Below are 23367 nucleotides of genomic sequence, written 5' to 3'. Positions count from 1 at the left end.
GAATTACTCCCATGCATCAGTATTAAGGAACATTACTGGAAACAGAATTCTTCTACTTCAAAGTTTAATTGTAACTTATGTTCAAAAAAAGGGCTTAGATCTTCTATGTCCTCTGAAAGTTAATTTCACACCACTGTTGAAATCAACACTTTAAAAATTATCCCATTGTATTGCTCAAGTCTTTTCAATCCACTAGCATAAAATGTAATAAATGAGACACTGAGCAAGACTGATTAAATCATTCAAAAGAACATCATAAAGAAAGCACTAGCAATTTGCATCCAACATTTATAAACAGAACAATAACCTATTAGAAGAAAGTTTCACAACTAGTACATTGATAGATGCAGTTGAAATTCCAACTGAAGTAAGAGTTGTATTTTTCAAATTTAATGAGGAAGGAGACAAATAGAGAGAGAAGCTGAAATAATTAAACACACAGGAAATTTAACTTTGTTGTACTGTTTAACTTCGAACAGTTATGTTCCTTGATAGAATAAAAGGCTTACGTGTGACTAACCAAGACAAGGGGAACTAGTTCTTCAGTTTCCTTTATCTTTCATTAGATTTCTAAAATACTTTAAGGGAAACTTGTGAATAATGTATCCAAAAACACGTATAAAAAAAACCAACAACACATACAACAGTCTTTAACATATCAGATAACACAGCCATCATGAGGAATAAGGCTCATATCCTCTACACGCAGCAAGGAATATTGTACTGTGAACAGAGATTGCATTAAATCAACTACACTGCTTGCACAGAAATTAATCAAACCTGTTGAATCATTAAGATTAAATGCTAGGATTAAGAGTAAATTCCATGTCACTCACCTGTGTCAGGAACATCTGTAGGTCTCATAATTCTCCGGATCTGCTCCATTGACTGGAGATCTGGAGACAGTCCTGTAAAAGTACAAGAAAACAAGTGACTCATATATGCATTTTACCTGTGGAAAGGGTTCCAGAGAACACAAGATTTGAGGTTCAAAGGCACACAGCATCCATTGTTTCCACTGCAACATAAACAAAAGGCATTTTGCTATGAGACAGTTAAGTTGCTGAATAGAGGGACAGAGAATAATGCAAGTGAAATTCCAAGGGGTTTCTCATTACCATTCTTTCAGCCATGGAGGTTGTCATCTACTGTAGCTCAGCTGCTTAAGTCAATTATAAAATCACAGTACTTTGGTTACTCAAAAAAAAAAATAAAAATCACTTAGTACAGACACAGCTATCTTTCAATAGTCTAGCCATTAATATTCAACTACAATTAAAGATTGGAATTCCAAAGCCATCCTTTAAGGAGTTTACATCCTAAGCTACTCTGCTTGAGGCATACAAGCATGAAAGAGAGCCTGCTAGATGCTCTAGTATCTTAACATGTCCTTAAATAAGGGTCCTAAGTGTCTTAAATGATTTAGGCCAAGGTATCTAATTAGGATAGCTGCAAATTTGAAAATAGAACACGAAGACCTAATTTGTGATGAAATACATTTCATATTAACAAACCATATGAACTTGACTCAGTCCAGAACTCTGAACAGGACAGAAGAAAGCTGTCACTGGAAAGGTCATTTTGCATTTTATTTCTCTGTGTAAAATAATTTCAGCTAACATCAGAGTTTGCACAGTGGCAGTGTGTATGTTACCAGAACAATGACATTTGACAGGAACCAAAACATTTGATACAGACTTGAGGAACTTTTCTTCAAGTATGAAGATTTCAGATTATTTTTATTGAAGCAGTCTTATGGTAAAAGCCTTCCATCATCATCAGCTTGCTAAAGTTGTTTTCACACTGTTGCCTTGAAGTTGTAAAGGATGGCAGAAATCTGACAGTACACTTCTTAAAGGGGGTATAAATCAAATATATAAACAACAATATAGCAACAATAATACAAATTCAATTAGATATCAGCTTTTTAACTTTGACATATCTACCACTTCCCCAGATCTCATCTATTTGCACACCCATTACATTAGCACTCAGTACCACATCCAGAGATTGTAATGGGCAATTTCATCTCAGTGAAGTAAGCACAACCAGTTGGTGACTTCCTATGAAGTTACAGCTTTCAGCATTTTAGGTTGCACACAAAATTTATCTTTAATCCCTGGAAGTGTTCAAGGCCAGGCTGGACAGGACTGAGCATCCTGGCCTAGTGGAAGGTTCCTTGCCCACAGCAGGGTCATTGGAACTAGTTGAGTTTTAAGGTTCCTTCCAACTCAAAGCACTACACAATTCTTTAAAGGGAAATGTAACTACAAACCATGTCTCAACCCTGTGGCTGTCCATTTTCACGCTATTTTACATTACTGTAAAATAGCAAAACCTTACAGAATTGCCTGTAGAAGTTTTGCAGACTTCTTTGTAACAATTTCTTTTCCCAAACATTTTTGTAACTCACCTTGCACAAAAAGAAATGTCTTGAGGATAATGTCTCAAATTCATACTTACAGGGAAAAATCCTACATGATCAGTTTTAAATGAAGGATATAAGAATGCTAAAGCTCACTGTAAAGCTGCCGCCACTGAAGTGATTGCTTAAATCTACAATGTACTAACTACACAAGTAAGTTGTCACAACAGCTAAACACAGAAAAAATATCTTTCAGTATACTATTTTTTGAAGCGTAAGACCACCTTTCCCCTAAGGGAAACAAAGAATTGTCATTACTTCTGGCAGACTCATCAAATTTGATGAGTCTACTCTCTGACTGGGTGGAATTGGTAAAGTAATTGTGATAGGTACTAATTTTTATAGTGTAATCTTTAAACATTATGTAAATCAAGTAGAATTAAACATCATCATCCAGCTCATTGTCATCAATGTCACAAGAAAAACAGAATTGCAGAGCCTGAAAATATTACATAAATGCAGTATTTTACTGTATAAACACAAATCCCATCTCAGAGCTTAAATCCAGTGTGGTAAGACCAATGTATTCCATCAAATATGACACTACAGTATGGAATTCCATTTATAGAAACTTGAAACTAATTATATAAATTCTCTATAGAGCTAGACAGTGGTGTCACAGATAAGAGGACCAATGCTGCACAGAATACAATGCAGAGAGAAAGGGAGAGGTCAGGAATGGTTATGGAATAAGCTTTAATGAAGTGAGATAAAGAGCAAAGTCAGTAGCTAGTTGAGAGGACAGTCTTAAAAAAAAAAAGGATGAATTATGACATGTATGAGGAACGTGGGAAGAGAGGGAGGTGATGTAAAAGATACAATATGAAAGATCCTTTCAGTAGCATATGGACATTTAGAGACAGGGATAGCAAGAGAAGTTTGAGTTATATTGTAAGATGGATTACTCAAAACAGATGCCCAGAAAAGTTTAGGTAAAAGAGATGACTCAAGATATTAAGCTATTCTAGATGGCCTACTGGGGTTGAAGTTAGGTGCCTTTTGTTTTACTATGTTATGCGGTTTTGCAAAGTTTTATTATATCCCAGAGGACAATCTCTTTAAAATAAACTATGCAAAAATGCGCAATATAGTAAAAAAGGCACCTACCTTATATCTACATGCTAGCTTCAACCTCCAGCAGAGTTGAATGTTTCGTGTTGCTGCCTCAGTATTTATTAGAGTAACATCATGAAAAGGCGTTGAAAGTCCATTACTTCATTGCATCTCAAATGCAGTTTGGATAGGACTGGAGAAAAGTGGAAAAAGGGCAAAATTTATTTCTGTGCTGAATGTCCACTTCCATTTATTAGGAGCACACAGCACAACAGTAATCTTTTCACTTTGTTTCACAGCTGCAGATCAGTTCAGAGCAGCAGTAATTTCAGTTACAGAATAAGCCCATAGAATTTAATGGGTAATTAGGAATGAGTAACAAAGTCAATACTGCTTTTCATAAGAAGATCCTTAAAGCATACTATGCATAAAATAAGGTCTTGTTTTAATAAAGTAGAAAAACATTTAATTCACACATGCCATCCCCCCCCTTAACAATGAAACTTGAAATTTATTTTTCTTGAAAAATAGGTCTTTAGACTTATATTTCATAGTTCAGGTCTCAAATGCATCCACACAAAGCTAATAGTTTGGTCAGAGCATTCTGCTCTACCTGCTAATCTGCTTTGATTATCTTCCACCTGATCTTAAATGTTTCCCTGAAACACTGCAGTATTTTGTTACTATTCCTTTTCTGTTTAAAAAAAAAAATAAAAAAAAAAAAATTCAAAAACGTATGTTGATAGTAAAACAGCAATTCTTTCATGAGCTGTTTTGGAGACAAGTTTATTACATGGGTTTTTAGCCACTGATATTTGGCTACTTAGGTGCAGAAGTGACTTTATATCTCACATTCTTAAAACTGTGAGATCTAGCTTGTAAGACAGATACCAGTTCTTAAAAAGAAGAGAACACCACCACAGAGCTTGAGAGCAAGATTAAAAGATGAGAGGTAAGCAAACAGGTCTTTTGACATGTCAGTGTTACCCAGAGACTGGCAGACCCAAGTGTATTACTGCATTAACTATGTTTTTACAGGGACTTAATATCTCTGAGCATGTTATGTGTAAGACCCTGACAGCTTATTCTAAAAGGCACTGAAGGCAGAATCTTTCAATACAAGATGCAAGAATACTCCAGACCATTTTTAAAGCACATTCCATATAGGCATAGCTCTTGAATGGATATAATATTTATTAATTAAGACAGGATGGCAGCCATCAGTATAACCTCATGAAGTCTGGAAGAGTCTGCTCAGGAAGTCTGGGCCAGACACAGTTTCTAATTCCAAATGGAGGTGTTCAAATTAGATGTTTCTGCAGCGTTTTCATTTCCACCAATTTCCATCTCACTGGCAACAGAGGTGTGACATCTACCAAACCATTTCTGGATCACCCAGTGAAAGACATTTTAGTTGGTTATTAATGAAGGCAGTTGCAAATACAGCTGCAAAAGGCAGGATGTCTCTTGCTACAAGTAATGTAAATTCTTGTCAACTGTTTGACACTGCAAGCTTCTGAAAACCTGTTAAGCATTACTGCCTGTAAAATCATGGTGAGGCTTGTTCTACAAAGAGAGCCCAAGTAAGTTCCAATATTCAGACAAGTCACAGACCTCAGTCAGATCAATACCAAACACTTTTTTCAGTACACCAACAGGGCAGCACTGGGATAGGTACCCACAGAATGGTGTTAACAAATGCCTTGCTTCAAGCTGCAGGCTTGACTGAGTGACCTAAGACATCCCTCCCACCAAAGTGCAGTGAAACAGCTAGAGGCCAAGAGTATAGAGCCATATACTTGTGAAAGCCTTTCTTCACTACTAGAGATGCCAATGCATGGATCTATAGTAACAGCAACAAGTCATGTGGCATAGTAGGCAAATAATTCTAGCATTAAGTAACCTTCAGAGAGGGATACACTGATGGGAATTCTCAGAGATGCACTTCCCCCTCAGGCACAAGAGGGCCACGTATATTAGGTAAGAATGATGTCTACTGACAAGCGCACAGAAAAGTATGACCTTTCCAGACAACACAAGGTTAAATATCTCCAGGTAAATATCAGATATACACAGCCACACTCCGTTTGGTATAGCATTAACCCAAAACCGGTTTAGATACATGCTCCAAAAGCAGCCATCAGCTTACCTCCATGACAACAGAAGATCTTCTCATCCACAATGGCTGCAATGGGCAGACAGTTAAAACAGTCTGTGAAGGTCTTCCACAGCTTAATGTTAAATCTCCGCTTGCCTACAAAAACAGTATGTAACATTAGGAAGAGAAAGCTAGTTTTTTAAAACCAACCTGTAATGCTTATCAGCACTTAAGCAAAAATGTTACCAAACTGTCTTCATAAGGTTTTACTTCTGTTAGCATACTTAACTCTCAAACTCTTACAATAGCATTTCAAGGACAGCAGAAGAAAAAACAGTAATGCTCCAGAGCGACTTTAACCTTGGCTTGGAAAGTATTTTTAGAAAGTTTCAAAGCAGGTTCACAGAATATTGAAACCCTTGCAATACAAGAGTCACTATGACAAGCGCTTCCAAAACACAGTATTAGTCTGTCGTAGTCTTTCAGAAGTAATAGATTTTGCTTACATTCATCATAAAATCCATAGATTCGATTGATACTAGCACACTCATGATTTCCTCTTAGGAGAAAGAAGTTTTCTGGGTACTTGATTTTATATGCCAGTAATAAGCAAATTGTTTCCAGAGACTGTTTGCCCCTGTCTACATAATCTCCAAGGAAAAGATAATTAGCTTCTGGTGGGAATCCTCCATATTCAAATAATCGAAGCAAGTCTGTATATTGACCATGGATATCACCTGAATGAAAAAATAAAAAATTACTGAGATTAGCAACAACAAAGATTTACACAAATCAAGAACTTAAGCCAGCTAATTAGTTTTTATTCAGTGATACTAGAAAAAGCATTAATATTACCTTTAAAAATTGGCAATATGCATCACAAAGGTAAGAACCATTAAAGCCGAAGTACTCACAGGATATAAATAACACATATCTGCAGAACTGCTATGTCAGGTATGAAGCCAATCTGAAACCCAAAAACTATTAAAGCCTTCACAAAAAAGCATAAGCTTTCTAACCAAGCTTTAATTAATTTAAATTAAAACAAGGTCAGAAAGAACCTCTAATTGAACAGGTATATGACCAGGAAGCAAATGTATCACGAAAAAGTCACATTATTTACTGCAAAAACAGATCAGTAAAGAATTCAAACAGACTGGAGAGAAACTGAACTGCACTTTGTACTGGCAAAGTACGCTTACTTCAAAGATCAATTCCCATAATATTGCTGTATTAAGAATCCCATCCTCCAGCATTTAGACTAACTCCTCCTTGGACACATGTAACAAGCAAAACAGAGACTCAAAGACTAGCATCCCTTAAAAGATACTCAACCCTGCAGCTTGTTCTTAGATAAAATACCTTTCATGTCACTCTTCACACTGCCAACTTTAAAACTATCTAGGCTTTCCACAGAACAGATCTGTGCGGCATTTACATCACAACAGTGTATCACATCAGCAAAGCCAAAGCTAAACTGTCCCTAAGCTGTCCACATGATTGAAGATGCCAAAGCTATTCTACAGTAATTTGCAGCATACATGCAATGTATTCCAGCTGACTGGAAAACTCATTACCAGAGTGACTGGATGCAAAACAGATAAGCCAAAACCCTTCAATACAAGCTGTATGCTATTTAGATTCAGTACCTCCTGGTCCTGTACACTAAGCACTACATTACAAAAATGTATTTTCACTGTTGCTGCTTGCTCAGTGACAAAATCCTGACTTTGCTCAGCAGTTATTCTCCAGTAGAGCATGAGCTACTATGGCCTGAAAAGAGAAAAAGGAACAACTCACACAACATTGTTCATCTTAAAAAAGAAAAAATTTCCCAAACCTGTACGCTCTCTGGTTCAACTCTTAAAATATACAGTGGTAAGAACAATACATTCTATATTTTATTCCTTTAAAATTTCCATATAAACTGCAATACTTCCTCCTTGAGGCAGCATTCTCCCACAACTATTTCCCACTTGGGGAGAAGAACCCCTTTCTAATTTTCTTCTAATAACGTGATCAGAGTCTACTACCCAATTTCAGTCACAATCTGAAGCTCCACTGGCTAAAACCTTTCACACATGTTGCAACTAGAATGACTTGTTTTCTAATTGATATTTGGAAGCCTCCACATCACAACCTGAAGAAAGCAGAAGACTCCTCAATAAATCATTTCTGCGCTGAGTCTAGTACTCCAGAATTATGTTATCAAAACCCCAGACTCCAGCATCAATAGAATTAACTACCAAGTAAACACACTACAGAAAATAATATTGTGTTGTCCATAACTGCTTTCAGCTACACATGTGCACCACAGGGACAAATGCACTTAATGGGTAAAAACATTTTATAGAAACAATTTTAAAAAGGGACTAAGACATTCACCATTCCATTCAGGGCACTTAGCATTTTAAAATACAGCTTCATGTGAGCACAAGTTGAAGTCTACCAGATATAAAGATTTACATTAAAAACCACATCTATTTTAAAATGGACATTTACATAAGAGCATCTTTCATCTTACATTAAAAAACAGTCATTCAAGATGTAGAACTTATTTTGAACTTATTTGATTTTAAGACAAGACAATCCTATTACGGTTCCTCAGGCATTGCATGAACACACAAAAGTACTAGTTCAAAGTAGTACCAGCTGCATATTTTGCTTTTGGTGAAAGCAATCATCTTTATTTTACTTTTATCTAAATGAAGCTTTGACAATTGCTCTAATATTAAATTTAGATACTCCTGACACTTCCTGGGACTTTCACTGTGTTTGGAGTAACACAGTGATTTAAGATAACAAATGCTTTATTTAACGGTGCATTAGCTACACCTATTACTGCACACCTAACAGTCCTTTGAACTGCCTTGATGTAAGCAGAGGAGGAACTAGCTTTGAAGTAGGCCAATTATTCTTTGCAGACCTTGACTTATGTACGAACTACCTGAGTTTCCATGTTTCCTTCATCTAGGAATACAATAAGACTACACTACAGTGAAAAGTCTAAAGAAAACACAACATGATGAAGTTGCATTTTACCTTCAACTTTATGTCATTAGGCAAGTTGGGCTGGTTTTTCCTCCCTACCCTACCAAGCAATTAGTAATTTTTAAATGAGTTTGCCATTAGTGGTTTGTTTGTGGGTATGCCTGTTTTATTTTGGGGTTTGGGTTTTTTTTAATTGTTAATATCCTCTCTTAATGTAAGAAACACTGCAGACATTGCATCTGCCAGGAAGAAGCTAATCCATGTTTTACAATCTAAGCAGTAATGAATACAGAGATTATTTCCCCTTTAATATTATTACATATTAATCTATTTCAAGGAATTTTATGCTTTCAAAGACATTGCCTGTTAATAAGCAAGTTGAAGGATGATTACAATCTGGTATTTACAATACTTTTTAAGCATTTTTTTTTACAAGTTCGTAGTTACAGTACACTTTATCTAAAGTCTAGCATTTTATAAAGGCTTAGTGAGGTAAAAACACACGTTTTATTTGTGTTTCACAGTAATACTGATGTCTGTTAAAACATGCTGCAAAGCTCAAGGAATTTGTTACATGGCAGCTAAGCCTAACTTAAATCTGCATTTAATTTTACTTTCTCAACTGAAAGATGTTCAATTTTTCAAGTGTTTCATTTCACAAGGTGTTTGTTTTGTTTATGCTTTGAAGTGAGCAACTGCAACATGTGGGTCTTTTAAAAGCACTGCTTTCTGAAATAGCGATCAGAAGAACACTAGCTCTGTGCAAGCAAGAACAGGCTGCAAAATTTGCACTAGATGAGGGCACAAGCAACCCTTATTGCCAAAGAAACTTGCTCCAAAAGAGTGTGAGGAGCATCAGTAATGTACCAAGTGCTTTTTCATCACTTAATCCAATCAAATCTGAAAATTACATTCAAGATTTTGAAAACTTCCCTCTAATCCCAACTCAAGCTCATTTGCCTGACTTGGTATTCTTCTAATCCCCCAGCATAGAACTAGATTAAAACACCCATATATCAAATTTACATACCACAAATTTTCAGAGGTGCCTCTAGTTCCAGAAGAATAGGCTGGCTAAGAAATATTTCCCGTGATTTTATGCACAAGCCCCGAACTTCTGCTTCGGTCATCTGAACAATCTTCCCAGGACGACATCCTCGTACTGAAATGGGATATTTAACAGGTAAGGTTACAACCTCAGAGATATACAGCAATAGCTAAATGCAGATGATCTATATTAAAAAATCTTTATTTGACAAAAAGACAGCATCACATTCTACATATGTACCAAATACCTTAGAATTCTGCTGTCCAATGAACTGTAAAATTAATCTCTGATACTGTGGTAATCTATGCTTAAAGATCTGTATGCATTCGTGTTGAATCAACTCTCAGAAGAGAACAATTCAACCTGTGTTTTCGTCCATATCTGAATAAATGGCAATTTTAATAAACGTTTAATTTAACAATTCCTTTATGCTACAGTATTCATAAGAGCCAAGAAAAATCTCGAGGACACAAAACCTGAAAACATTTCCACATTACCACAAGGTAAACTTCTTTAGGACAATTGAGTTCAACAGCACTAGTTAAATGCAATGAAAAAAAATCATAGACATGATTATGTTTAGATAAACTGAAACTGCCACATTAGGAACATCACACTAAAACTACTAAAGTTTGACAAAACTTTGATATATAATGGCTCTTAAGTTACTGAAACCTTTGCAGCCAAGAACATTCTAATTAGAATGAAACTGAATTCACAAAACCTGGAAGTCAGGTACTCAGACCTATATTTAGCATAAAATCAAAAGCATTTGCATGCCACTGCACTCCAACCAATATCCTCTGCCAAGTTTACCTGCAGCTGCTTCTTTCTACAAGTATCTGTATGATTCCTCTGTCAGAGGCTTTAGTGTGTCTTTAATGAGGCAGCAAAATAGAACAAATGCACTTTGGTCGATCCAGTTTAGTCTTGCATCTCAGCATAGACCAAACTTTAGAGTTCAAATTAATAAGTCAGAATCTATCAGTGTCTACAGCACACAAACATCCTGTCCTGCCATCTGCTTTAGATGAAAGCAACATTCAACATTAAACCATGGTTGTACCTACAAGGGAAGGTAACATGAAACTTCTGCAGCTCAAATCCAAGTGCTTTCATGCATAGTAAGACATTACTCCATAAAAATTTTAGCTGCAACTTCAGCTAGTCTAATAAATTTGTGACCAGAAGAGCAAAAACTAGTTCTTCATATGTAGCAAATTCCTATGTCACGTGCTTTCCATCTCAAAAAAAAAAGAGTAAGCTTGTAAAAATATTTTTTTTTTTTTAATTAAGATAACCTCCCTTTTCCTTTTATTTCTGCTTAGTTCCTAGAAAACTGACTATATAGAGGAGGTCAATATAATTACATCTAGAATTATCTCCACTGTGCAACGGGGAAGAAAGGATGTGAAGGAAATCAGTAGGTCTTTGGACTATAGTACTAGGAAAGCCTAGTACTACAATCTAAAGTGTTAAAGTCAAAACGCACTGCTCTGATTATCACTGCATACTTGTCCCAGTGTAATTGTACATATGACCATGCCAACACTGTCCTATAAGTACTTCTTTTTAATAAACACCAGAGACTTGGTAAGTGGAGGTTACGAAGCAGTCACAGGAACATGTGAAAAGGCAGAACTGACGAGCAGTTTTCAAAAGCAGGGAAGAGATATGAAATTAGATCCTGCAACAGCTAGTTTGAGTGCCAAAAGAGCAAGAGGAATAGACTATCTGAAGCTGAGGATACACTGGAAATACTTAGCTCATTAGAACCTCACAAGAAGAAGGCTGTGTCATACAGGACTTCTTTCAGTGATGCTCTGAATCACTACCAGGTGATATTTACAAAGTCACACTCCTCTTGCTACTTAAGCTAATTTGTTTGAAAAAGCAAACAGTATTTTGGCAACACTCATGTTATTATTCTTCATGACTTAAGATGTTCACTTACATATCAGAAGAATAGAAAGGCAAACATCAGAAACAATCATTGTGACTTTCAAACAATATATGCCTACAGGCTTCCATTTCATCACACCTCAAACAAATGAGCGATGTTCTTACAGATACATTTTCAGCCCCATTATTAGCAAAAAACCCAACCAAATAACAACAACAAAAAACCAACAAAAACCCCAACCAAACAAAAACTCAGGCTTGACAGCTTTGCACAGGATTTGACTATCCAATTTGCAAGGTACCAACATGTTCCAATAATCTTAATTTCAAATCCTTGTGTTCCAATAGCTTATAAAGATCCCCCTTCAGAGACCTGGAACGCCTTCTTGAGAGGCACAATAAACTGCCATTATACACAAGCAGAGTCTTCATAGTAAAATGTCTGTAATTTTAATTAAACGACTGCTCTATTTTAGACCCATAGCTTGCAACAAAGTCACACCAAAGCACCATGCAGCACAATAAGCTTTCCAGTCATGTCTTCCCACTACAGATAGTGCATTATTTTAACCATAAGCAATGATACTTCTCTTCTGTATTTAACTTTCATGATGTTTTGCAATACCAGAATGATGCCATTTCATATAGACCAAAACAAAGAAGTGGAACTGCACACTTATTATATCCAACCTAGTTTTGGAACTCAAACCCAGGAAAGCCCACTATATACAACATTCATGTTACCAGAAGCAGCACCAGACCAAGCACTGAGACCAAAACCAAGATAATGGTTCAAGTAGGGCACCCATAATACTTAAAACAACTTGGATCCAATCAGTTTTTCTAAGAACACCAACCTTTAGCTCCCTTTGAAACACAGACGGAGGTTTAAACCTGGAACATTTGCTTTATAAGATTGATGCATTGAGTGGCTCTGGATTTTTTCATGAGAAGGAAGACACAGAGAACACGCAGCTCCCGACTTCATAATTAACTGCCAGTCAGTGCCTTGAAGGTAGTTCTTTACTTCTAACAGTAGTAGACCCCTAAATGCCGCAAGCCCTCAACAGACAAATCAACTAAGCAACTCATTGCCTCACTTCAGATTTTCCAGGCTGATAGACACTTCTACAACTCTGACAGGTCTATCACTCTCAGAAGAGGAGACAGCGTGCACCTAATGATCAGTCACTTCCATCCTTTGGGAGGGGTGCAGATCTGAGCCATCACACCTTTGCAAAGCACCCTCCACCCAAACAGACTGCAGCTCCAGAGTAAACACGTAGGTTCAGTTACATTTGAAAAAATACAAAACCTGGTTTCCATAAGGGATAATCATCAATTCTAGTTAAGATAAAAACAGTTTTCTCACAGAGTTCCCTGATCAGTAACAAGGGTACGACGTATTGAGAAATGAGAGGCTCCTGTGACCCTGACAGGCTTAGCAATTCACTGGATTCACAAAGACACTGCCAAGTAGTCATCCAGAACAGATGTCCCACAGCTGTGGTACAAGTACAAAAGTAAGACTAAGCACCTATTTCAGCAGCTTACATTACTAGAATTTTGTTCAAGTTCCCTCAATCAGCTGAGCTTTGTATGGATTGTAAACAATACTGCATTAAGTTTTTCAAAAGTCAAATCCCCAAGAACAGATTGAAGGGGAGGTTCTAAGAATCAGATTGAGAGTGTAAGAGATGTTTTTCAGACTAATTTACAAATTATTATAGCTAACCACTCAAGCCATAATTTCAAACATAGCAAAATCTGTAGCTGACAGCCTTTAACAACATTGGGAAAACCATCATTTTTAACAGCTCTCAGTTACTTAGGACAGAAATACCATATCAACATTAAAGGTAAATTAATTCCCTTTAATTTAAAATGCAGATGCTGTAAACAAGCTTTGATTTACATAAATTAGCCTTTCAATAGGGACAGCACTTCCTGTTGTAATACACAAACTCACATGCATAGTGCTTTGACAGAACAAGAACTGCCTCCAGTTGAGCTTCAAGCAGAGTGACATAGCACAGGATAAAAAGAAATAAAAGTAAATACATACATTGAACACGAAGACTTATTTTAGCACAACAGATCCTACAGTCATCCAAAAGCTACTCTAATTCATATTAGAATAATCTTTGCATCTACACAATAATTAAGCAACCTTAAGAAGTTCAGTAACAGTAATTAGCAATCCAAGACATGAGCTGCCCAGTGGCAGGCAAGAAAAACTGCAGCAAAAAATAGTATTTTTTTTTTTAAATCTTTCCAAAGTCAAGCCAGAGAGTAGTAGATTATGTAAGACAGTACTGGGAAGGAAAAGGAAAGTGGATCAATAATTGGCTGTTCCAAGTTCCATTGCATCGCTTTTTTCCATAGCCTTTCATGAAATTGAAAAAATGTATTTAACCTGTTCTGTCACACTGCTTCTGGTGTGCCTCTCTCTAAGCAACTAAGCTGCTCATTTTGTACCATCACTAATAGTTTCTTCAATTACTAAGTAAGCTGTGGTATGCACAGTGACCCTAAGCATTTACCCGGTGCTGGTTTCCGAGATCACATTGTCCCATTTACTGGACATAACACTCACAGTTTTATCATAAAATCAAAACCCAGAGACTTCTCCCTAGTACCATGAAAAATTGGGTCAGCACTATTGCTAATAAGCATGCTCCTTTCCATTCCCTCTGCTTTTTTTTGCAGACAGGCATTTATATAGACACACAGTAAACTGCATTAGTGAACTGGTATTTTCTTCCTAGAACAAAGATACAACAAATCAAAAATGTAATCTAAATAGTTCCCCAAGCTGAAGAATACATCCTTTGTGAACTTGATACAAGGCTAGTAAAGAATAAGGAGCTGGTTCTGCTTCTTTCCACAGTAGTTCCGAACAAGCTTATGTCTGAAATTAAGGCTTTAGAAATCAATTTTGCCAGAGTAGATCTAAAAAACACTCCCAAACTACAACACAAGATTACAAAACGTGCAATTTTACAAATTGCAAACAAGCAATTCCCTTGAGCTTACATTCCCCTCAACATTCTATGGGATGTTTAATCATTGGGGATGAACAACTCCAACATTTAACTCAGTTTTTTTGTGCTTAAAAGTACTTTGGAGTACTTAGCAAATGTTGAACAGCCTGTCAATAGTAGGAGCAGAACAGATTTGAAAGCTAACGGTGGCATTACCTATGACTTGGGAAAAAAAACAAGCAGTCCTCACATTTTTGGAAATACGTTCTGAAGTGATCTGCTCTCAGTATTTTTTAAATCCAAATTACATGCTTTCATGAGTTTAAGTCAAGAATCCTATACTGGATTATAAAAGTCACTCTCTATTTTAAAAGCAGAATTTCTACTCCCTCAAAATATTTTCTTTTATTTAACTTGTTCAGCCACCACCCAGAAGCAGCCACTCCCTACCTTGCAGCAAAACAGAGAGTTAAGCCAGCAACACAAGTTTTAAATTTTCAGAACTGCTGTGACAGAGCTAAGCTTAAAATAGGTCTCTTTCACAAGTTACACTGGTGGACAACAATAATATAAATGAACCCGTTAGAGCTTTGCTCAATTCAGCAAGAATATATCGCTGAACATACTCTTCTGCAGTGTACCCAGCAAACCCCTGTACCTTTCCTAGGGTACATCACGCAAATTTTTCACTAAAAATAGAATAACTGGTCTTCCAGGGAGCTTTTTCTCTGAAAAACTGTGCTTTTATATCAAAGTACCCTTAAAGTCTTTCTAAAACTGCCTTCACTAGATGGCCTTGATATAAAGTATTTTGATGAAGAACAGTGATTGCTTGTGAACTCATTTTAGCAGGTTTATCAAGGACAAAGTCACTGCAGTGTAAAAGACTGCCCAAGCCTTTAAGTGGAAAAAAACCCCTGACAATGAAGTGGTGTTGTTCTACCAAAACTTGAATTTTACATTCTTTAAATACATACTATCCAGCAAAATTAATACTCGTGGAGAAGAGGCTTTATTAGAAACAACTATGTAAAATTGCTTCAGAGGACACTCCAGTAAGCCCATGAAAACAGGCAACCTTTACCCATTCCTTCAGCTTTTCATGGACCACCTGCTTTCTTACACAGAAGTTCCATAAACTAATTGATGTCTCAGTAACTCAGTATTATACATGGTTCCGTGAATGGTTGAAGTCAATGCTGAAGGACAAGATCACATGTTATGTATTTACTGTTTGCTTAAGTATGCTTGAATCAAAAACTGAACCAACCAGCAAAACCAAAGGTAGAAGCCTCTCACAGTGCTGTATTATACAGCAATAGTCCTAGTCTATGGATGCTAACTCTGAAGCAGGCAGCATAGTGCCTGTGGAATAGCAGGCCACATAGCTTTCTCAGTCTTGCCTGAGAAAGTGGCCTGGGAAATTATGAGGAGGATTTAAAACAATCCTCAGAGACAGAAAACAGCCTTGCAGGTGCTGTTTATATGTTCCTTGTTTTCTGGCAAGAGAAGGTTGAGGGGTGGTGTACCCCACTGACCAATGATGGTGATGTGTTAGTTTACTAGCCAGTAAGAGTTTCTTTTTTGTACTTTTCACGTATTGGTCTATAAAAAAGATCTGAAGCAATAAACCGAGAGAAATTCTCCTGATTGACTCCTAGAGAGTCTGTGTCATTCTCCTCACCGTTCCTAATAGAGCGACACTAGTCTAGTTGGAAAGTGAACCTAGTATAAAAATTTCATGAAACAAAGAATTTCAGTTTCTTTCTCAAAGGATGACTTTCTTTTCCCATAAAGCTGTGCTAATAAAATTCCCAAAATTCAAGGAAGGCAAAGGTGAATTGTTAAGTTATGAAGTAACTTCTGAGAAGTACTAAGGAGAAAAGTTACTGAAGTTATGATACAAAAAAGCTGGGTGTAACTTCTGCACACCATTGTCTGTGGCACTTAACCAATACAGTTATGTGGGATATATACAGAAAAAGCTTTGTATCAAGCTTGGTATTAAAAAAAAAAAATATATATATATGTATATATACACAAAATACCTGCCCAAAACCCAGAAAAGATGGTACTGTGAAACTAAGATCTCCTAGTCAGTATACTAAGACAAATGACACAAGAAAAGGTTCAGTTCTGTGTTCAGATTATAAACCAGACACCCACTACCTTTAGAGGCCCAGTTAAGAGTGGATTCCCCTATACACCCCACCTTCACTTAGTAGCACATCTGACCTCAGTGAGTTACAGCCAAATACAGCATGCTGCCTTCACCAGTCTACGGCTTAGCAGTGAGGTTTCTTTCTTTTTTAAAAAAGCTGCATACCTACCTTTGGTAGTAAGTAATGAGCATTTAAGAGAAATTTTAGTACTTTATAGTTGCAGTTATCTTAAATAAAAAGTGTTTCTCTTCTTTTATACTATGATTTGGCTGTACAGTGAGCAAGACATTGAATGACTCAAGTAAAACCTGCGCTGCAGAGTATCTAAAGGAAACAGTTACTGAATCATGGAGCCTTCAAGCAGCCAAACAACCAGACAGAAGGAAGAACCCCAGCACACTGACTGATGCTGGGCTCTTGGCCTTCAGCACAGTTTTTCAAGCCAACCATTCCATTCGTCATGAACTTAAAAAGCTAAAGATGAAGTGGCTGACATCTGCACTGCTGTACAAACCCAGAAACTAACTTCATTTGTCTGTCCCTTCTGTCTGGTTAATACAATACCAACCCTCATAGAAACATACCAAAATGGCCTATTTTCTTCCTCTTTTTAAAGACTATTTAAAAAAAAAAAACCAAAGATTTGCAAGCAACTAATTTTAAAGTTACTTTTGTTTATTTTTCTAGTAGGAAATTATCTTGTAATTTTACACCAAACTGGTAATAACTTTTGTTTATTCAGGATCTATCTCCATGGTTTGTTTATATTGTTTTGCAACAGATCATTGAGGTCTACTTTATTTCTCTACAACTGCCTCTCTTTTTCAGCATCAGTTACAGATGCCTGCAGTTTGGAACTGCATGAACTACTATCATATCATGATACCACACCATCAGGCAGATATATTAATTAGTTAAAACAGTAACAAAATAAGAAATGTTACTGATCATAGCACATTTGACCAGTACGCTCTATACCATTTAAAACTAATTAGGAAAAATCTCAATTATTTCACAAGAATTTCCAATCCTACTTTCATTTAAAAAGTTGAGTAATATTCAAATTTCTATGTTTATCACAACCTGTAAGACCTCTGAAATCATGAAAGACTGCAGCTTTCTTAGAAGACATCACATGACACAGTAGGAACACCATGCAATCAGCTTTATTAAGGCAATCATAAAAATATCCCTTTTAGCTGAACATTGAAGCAATAGCCATTTCCTACATCTACTGGTAGTTCAACAATCCAATCTTGGATAAGTATTTTTCAGCTTCCTTGGTGCATTGGTACTACCAGAACTAGTAGCCCTCAGTCTCACCAAAAATAAATTTGTTTAGAAAAGATCCACATTAAGTTCAGTCAGATTAATTCAAATTGTTAATTTTAACTAGGGCAATTAGATTTAAACAAGCAAGGTGTCTTGCCTACAAATCCCTGTATTTACTTGTACAGCAATATAAATGAAGCCCCTTTACAGAAAGCCACCATGTACCTAAGGTTACTATGCCTGGGTTTCCCTAAGCACATCCTCTCTCCCATACGGTAAACTCCCTACTGTTTACTAAGACAGACACCTATAAATTTAAAAGTGCAGAGATCAATTCCAGCTGGGCTGCCTTATATCCAGAAATTTTAAGAGACAGCACAGAAACAGAAAGCCCAACACCCTGACAGAAATATAGAAATCTTACTCAACACCATTCACAGCACTCTTTACAAGTCAAGGTTACACCTCTTCCAGTATCTCTGCTTTGATATAGAGGCAACCTTTTCCATATATCACTAAATTTAAATTAGCTTAGAATCTGGCTTAAATGTAGACCTGGTGCACCCACTTAGCTCAGCATTGTTGCAAATTTCAGGGCATTTCTCAGATAGGCATACGTGGTAGTCCTAGAGAAGGAAAACACAAATAGCAATTTCAGCTGCAAAGCCCAAGAGAAAAAAGAAACTACATTGAGAAAAAGCTTCATTCAGATTGGAGTGTAGGATTCAAGGAAACACTTGAATCACAGCCTTCCAATACTTAAAGAGAGCTTATAAGAAAGATGGAAACAGACTGTTTGATAGGGCTTGCTTCAATCGGACAAAAGGAACAGCCCTGTACTAAAAAAATAAGAAAAGGGTTAAGAGTAAAGATATGGATGAAATTCTTTTACAGTGACAGTAATGGAACACTTAACAGGTTGCCCAGAGAGGTGGTAGATGCTCCATTCCTGGAAACATTCAAGATCACACTGGACAGAGCTCTGAACAATCTGATCTAGCTGAAGCTGTCCCTCTCACTGGAGAGGGGTCATACCAGGTGACTGTTACAAGCTCCTTCCAAGCCAAACCATGTTATGATTCTGTATTCCACATCTGATGTGCTCATGTGGCCGTATTCCTGTGCTGTCCACAGCTAGAACAGACTGGGAAAAAAAATCTATCCACCAGATGGCATAGCTGGGATGGTAGGAATGAAAAAATAAAAACATGAAATAAGTACACACACTGAAGCAAAAATAAGACCATCATCGTCATGTACTGTAACACAGCTAGGCCTGACCTGCAATTCTTCATACCAGCACAAGAAAGAAACACTCTTTCAATGGTCACGTATCACTCAAAGTCTTTCAGCAAAGCTATGGAATTCTGTATTTAAATGACCTGCAAATCTTTGAAGATTCACTTATGACAGACAGTAAAACTCAATGTGTCTCCAAGATACTGAGGCACACATGTCAGAGCACCAGCATCTCCCTCATTCTTCTAGTAAAGCAAACGGAATGAAAATTTAAATCTGGCAGCCAGTACCTGGTAGACAGAGATGAACTAGAAGAAAGCATTGCTGTTCAGACTTTATGTGTACACTTGGGTTTTTACCTTCCTACCATTTCTAAACAGTAGTTATTTTTAAGGTATCACTAACTAGTGGCTAAGTACTAGAGATGTTGCAAGAGAAAATCAATTCAAAATGGGATCTTACCACTCCTAAATTCACCACTTAAGCAATGAGCAGAGGATAAGAACTTGCTATATGCAGAAGAACACAGAAATTAAAAGCTAATGTCCTAGAAGACTATTAACATCCATTACAGCTTGGTTGAGGTGAGTCTATGAAAACTACCTCTAAATTTAACTCAAGAGTTAATAGATCTAGCGTTCAGCACTCAAAAGACCTCCAAAGAAAGAAAGTATACATTCAAGCTAAGCATGTGGGCACACTCCTTGAGGACTGGGAAGATGTTCTTGAATTCTCCCAAGCAGCCCTGCTATAGACCACTTCATACTGATACCTCAAAAAGAAATCAAAATCACAATTAAACACACAGAAAGTAGTCAATTTAAGTAGGTAATTCCAATCAAAAGGCAAGTTAATGTGTCATATAACCCAGAAGCAACAAGGATAAAAACAGAGCAACCTAATTAAAGTTGGAGTAAGAACTCCTGACAGTTAATATCACAGACTAGAAACAGGTGTCACCACCCAGCTACCCTGTGGCAGCACTGAAGTTTCCCATTGCTGTGGTTTTTGATATTTATTTCCTACCCTTGAAAAATTACATGTACCAGCCACTGAGAGACAACTGTAGACTGTTACACAAACTTAAAGCCATACATTTCACTTAAAGCAACCAAAAAGACTAAATATATAATGCATGACAACACTATGTCTTTTTATTATTTCACTGTGCTTACACTTACACCACAAAAACTAAGTCTCCTTATCTTTCTAAGTCAAAGTGTAAGTAATGGAGCCAAACAACTTTGAACAAGATAACTGGAGATACCAGTTAATAGAAATTTTTCTGCGCAACCAGCATGGGAAGGGATTCATACTCACTTTACCAGAACAGGTCAGCTAAGCAATAGCATGAGCTTCAGAATGTGAGCTGACAATTGTACCAAAAAAATAAAATAAAAAAAAAACTAAAAAAAAAAAAAAGCTTCATTGTGGAACACTGCTGTTTGAACCACAGCTTAGAATGCTGTATGCTAGCAGTGCAACAAATAAAAGACATTAAAAAGAAAGCAATGCATTCCTTTAATTGCTGCCATTTTTTTCAAACAAAATCAGTAAGAATTACCTATTATGTTTCAGAAACAAGATGTTGTACAAGATATTCCTTTAACGTTAGCAGATGACAAGCAGAAAGAAAGCACCCCACTCCCCTTAAAAACCTTTGTAATCTCTGCTCAGAGTTAAAAACTGACTTAGAAACAGAAAAGAAAAATGACAAGAAAGGCTTGGTTCAGAAGTTGTACATACATATATCCCTAAAGGTGAAAGTACTATGGAAGACAAAAAAGCACAGATTAGGCTGCTGAAACACAAGATAAGAACCATAATCCAAAAAGCTACAAAGTTGTAACACAAGTATTTATGTAAACTGTATGGAATACATATTTTAAAAGCCTTCAGGAAAAAAAAAAATAAGCAGAGTAATACTTAAGAGGGAACAGAACAATCCAACAGGTTGCATGCCAAAACACTGCAGAATCCCCTCCTCTTAAAGTAATCTGTATTTAAATTACTACGCTACTGTGGAATAATTATCTTTCAAACTTAACACTTAAAGTGTCTCAAAACCCCCAGAACTATAAATATGTATGTATCTTAATGTCCCACTCAAAAAAAAATCTGCCCTAAAACGTCAACATTTACTAGGTTATTATCTAGTTTGTCTTAAAAAACCTACCTATTAATCTGTTTTTCAACATCCAGAAAAGGGAGTTTTATCTGCATTACTGATCTAAGAGAAACTTCAACTGATACTTGTTTCTTCATAACATACTACACTGCATACCTTAAATCACAAACATAAGCACAACTGTTCAAAGATTTGATGTATTTTTAAATATTGATTTTGCCGCTTTTAATTTTCACATAGAACAAGATGAGATAGCAGCTACTAAGAAGTCCTTAAAGCCCTAAACTCCCTGCTTTGCAGTAACTCGGCTGTACAAAACTTAGCCTTACAAAACTTATTTCACTTCCCAAACTACACATGCCCCATAAATTCTTTCCCATAAGCCTTCTGCAATGTGATTCAGCTACCTAAGGAGTACAGCAACCAAATAAATGAACAGCACATACCCATGCAAATACACTCATCTCATCTCCAGCATACCAGGTGGATGTGGAATAAAATATTAATGGAAGAAGAGGCCCAAGAAGACTAAACATTCACGACATAAATGAAAATGCTAGCAGTAATTCCTCAGCTTCTCCAAAAGCAGGCAATAAGTGCTCTTCTTCGTTACTTTAAAGGGCAGAATCACTATGTAATACACAAGAAACCCTTCACAACCTTTACCAGCCACTCATGAGAGCCACTTCTGGAGACTGCCCCGTAGGCAGGCTGAAGAATGTCAGCGCACTAAATCCCTCTGCTTCCAATACTCACGTACACACAACCCCATACCTAACGCAGCTCGCAGACATAATTTCCCACACGGAGAACTGCGGCCACAACCCCACCGGAGAGGCGGGGGGAGAGAAGGCCGCTCAAGACCTCAGCTAGCGAGACCCCAGCTCGCCCCTCAGCCAGTCAGCTGTAGCGAGGTGAAGAAGGGAATACGGAAAAGGAGGCTTTTGGGTTTTTTTAAACCATATTAAATAGGAAGGCAGCCAGACAGGGCGGGCATCCCGCGCGCACACCAGCCCCTCCTCCCTCCGCGGGGCTGCAGGGCCAGGGCTCGGGGCACCGGCGGGACGCGCCGAGCCCGCGCCCGGTCGCCACCCCGGGCCCGGCGGCGCAGGGAAGGCGATGCCCCTGCCTTCCCCGTACCGCGCCGGCAGCCCCAGCTCTTGTCGCGGGGAGCGGCGGCGGTGCCCTGCGGCTCTCCGCGGCGCCCCGCTCACCTTCCAGCAGCCGGGTGATGAGGCTGTCCACGTTCAGCTCCCCGTCCGCCATTTTGTAGCCACCAGACTCGGTCCCGGGCGGGGAAAGGGCGGGGTGGAGGGCACTCCACGGAGGAGGAGGAGGGGCAGGGAGCGGCGGCTGCAGCAACAGTAGCTCCCCCCACCCCCCTCCGGCGGTCCCCGGCGACCGCCCGGCTTCTCCCGCTCCCTCGCAGCTAAATGGGAGAACGTGGCCACCGCTCCTCCCCGCGCCTCCTCCCCTCCTCAGGACCCGCCAGGGCGCATGTGCCGCCTCGCCCGCCGCAGCCTCTCCGAGTCTCGGCAGCGCGCAGGCGCGGCGGCTTCGGTGGCGCAGGCGCGGAGCGGGCGCAGCTGTGCCCCGCCGGGTCCCGGCGGCCTCGGGCGGCGGCGGCGGGCATGGACAAATGGAAGGAAAACGAGCGCCAGTAGCCTGCGTGTCACCCGAAGGTCACCCCTCCGCCTGCTGGCGCCGTACCTGTGCGATCTCGCAGTTAGTTAAAAATAATTCAAAGAAAAAAACCCTCTCATAACTGGAATAACGAGTTGTGCTCGTTACAGTGCTCCTCTAACGCAGTTGTCAGAGAAAACTATGGTTCGTGTTTCACTAAGGCTGGACCTGCTAAGAGTACTTTTTTGGTGATTTCTGGAACTCTTCTTTTTGAGATGAGCTCTCTAAGGATATGTTTACATACTTCTGTCAGCAGATGCTTGCCTTGGATGGACAGAGAAGTGCTTTAAAATGTAGGCGGTGAAAACCCACTGTGAACTGGGAGAGCAGATAAATATACATGTGTGTTGACAAAGTAACAAAGTGCAGATGTTCTAGAAAA

General features: G+C 38.1%; 1 protein-coding gene across 1 annotated transcript in view; it reads right to left on the bottom strand.

Moving 5' to 3' along the window:
- Positions 1-22785, bottom strand: part of PPP1CB (protein phosphatase 1 catalytic subunit beta) — a 29470-nt gene extending 6685 nt beyond the window's left edge. The window contains exons 1-5 of the mRNA XM_005532708.3: positions 22517-22785; positions 9598-9729; positions 6083-6313; positions 5628-5732; positions 837-908 (exon numbers count right to left, since the gene is read on the bottom strand). Of these exons, the coding sequence (XP_005532765.1) occupies positions 837-908; positions 5628-5732; positions 6083-6313; positions 9598-9729; positions 22517-22568 (592 nt within the window). The 5' untranslated portion in view covers positions 22569-22785. The remainder of the gene's footprint in view (positions 1-836; positions 909-5627; positions 5733-6082; positions 6314-9597; positions 9730-22516) is intronic.
- Positions 22786-23367: the final 582 nt, after the last annotated feature.

This window comes from Pseudopodoces humilis, chromosome 3 (genome assembly GCF_049639895.1).
Source record: "Pseudopodoces humilis isolate 2021_Gansu_Grassland_sample_001 chromosome 3, ASM4963989v1, whole genome shotgun sequence".
Classification (NCBI taxonomy): Eukaryota; Metazoa; Chordata; class Aves; order Passeriformes; family Paridae; genus Pseudopodoces; species Pseudopodoces humilis.
Note: the sequence above shows the minus strand (reverse complement) of the source record. Positions and strands in the feature narration are given on the sequence as shown.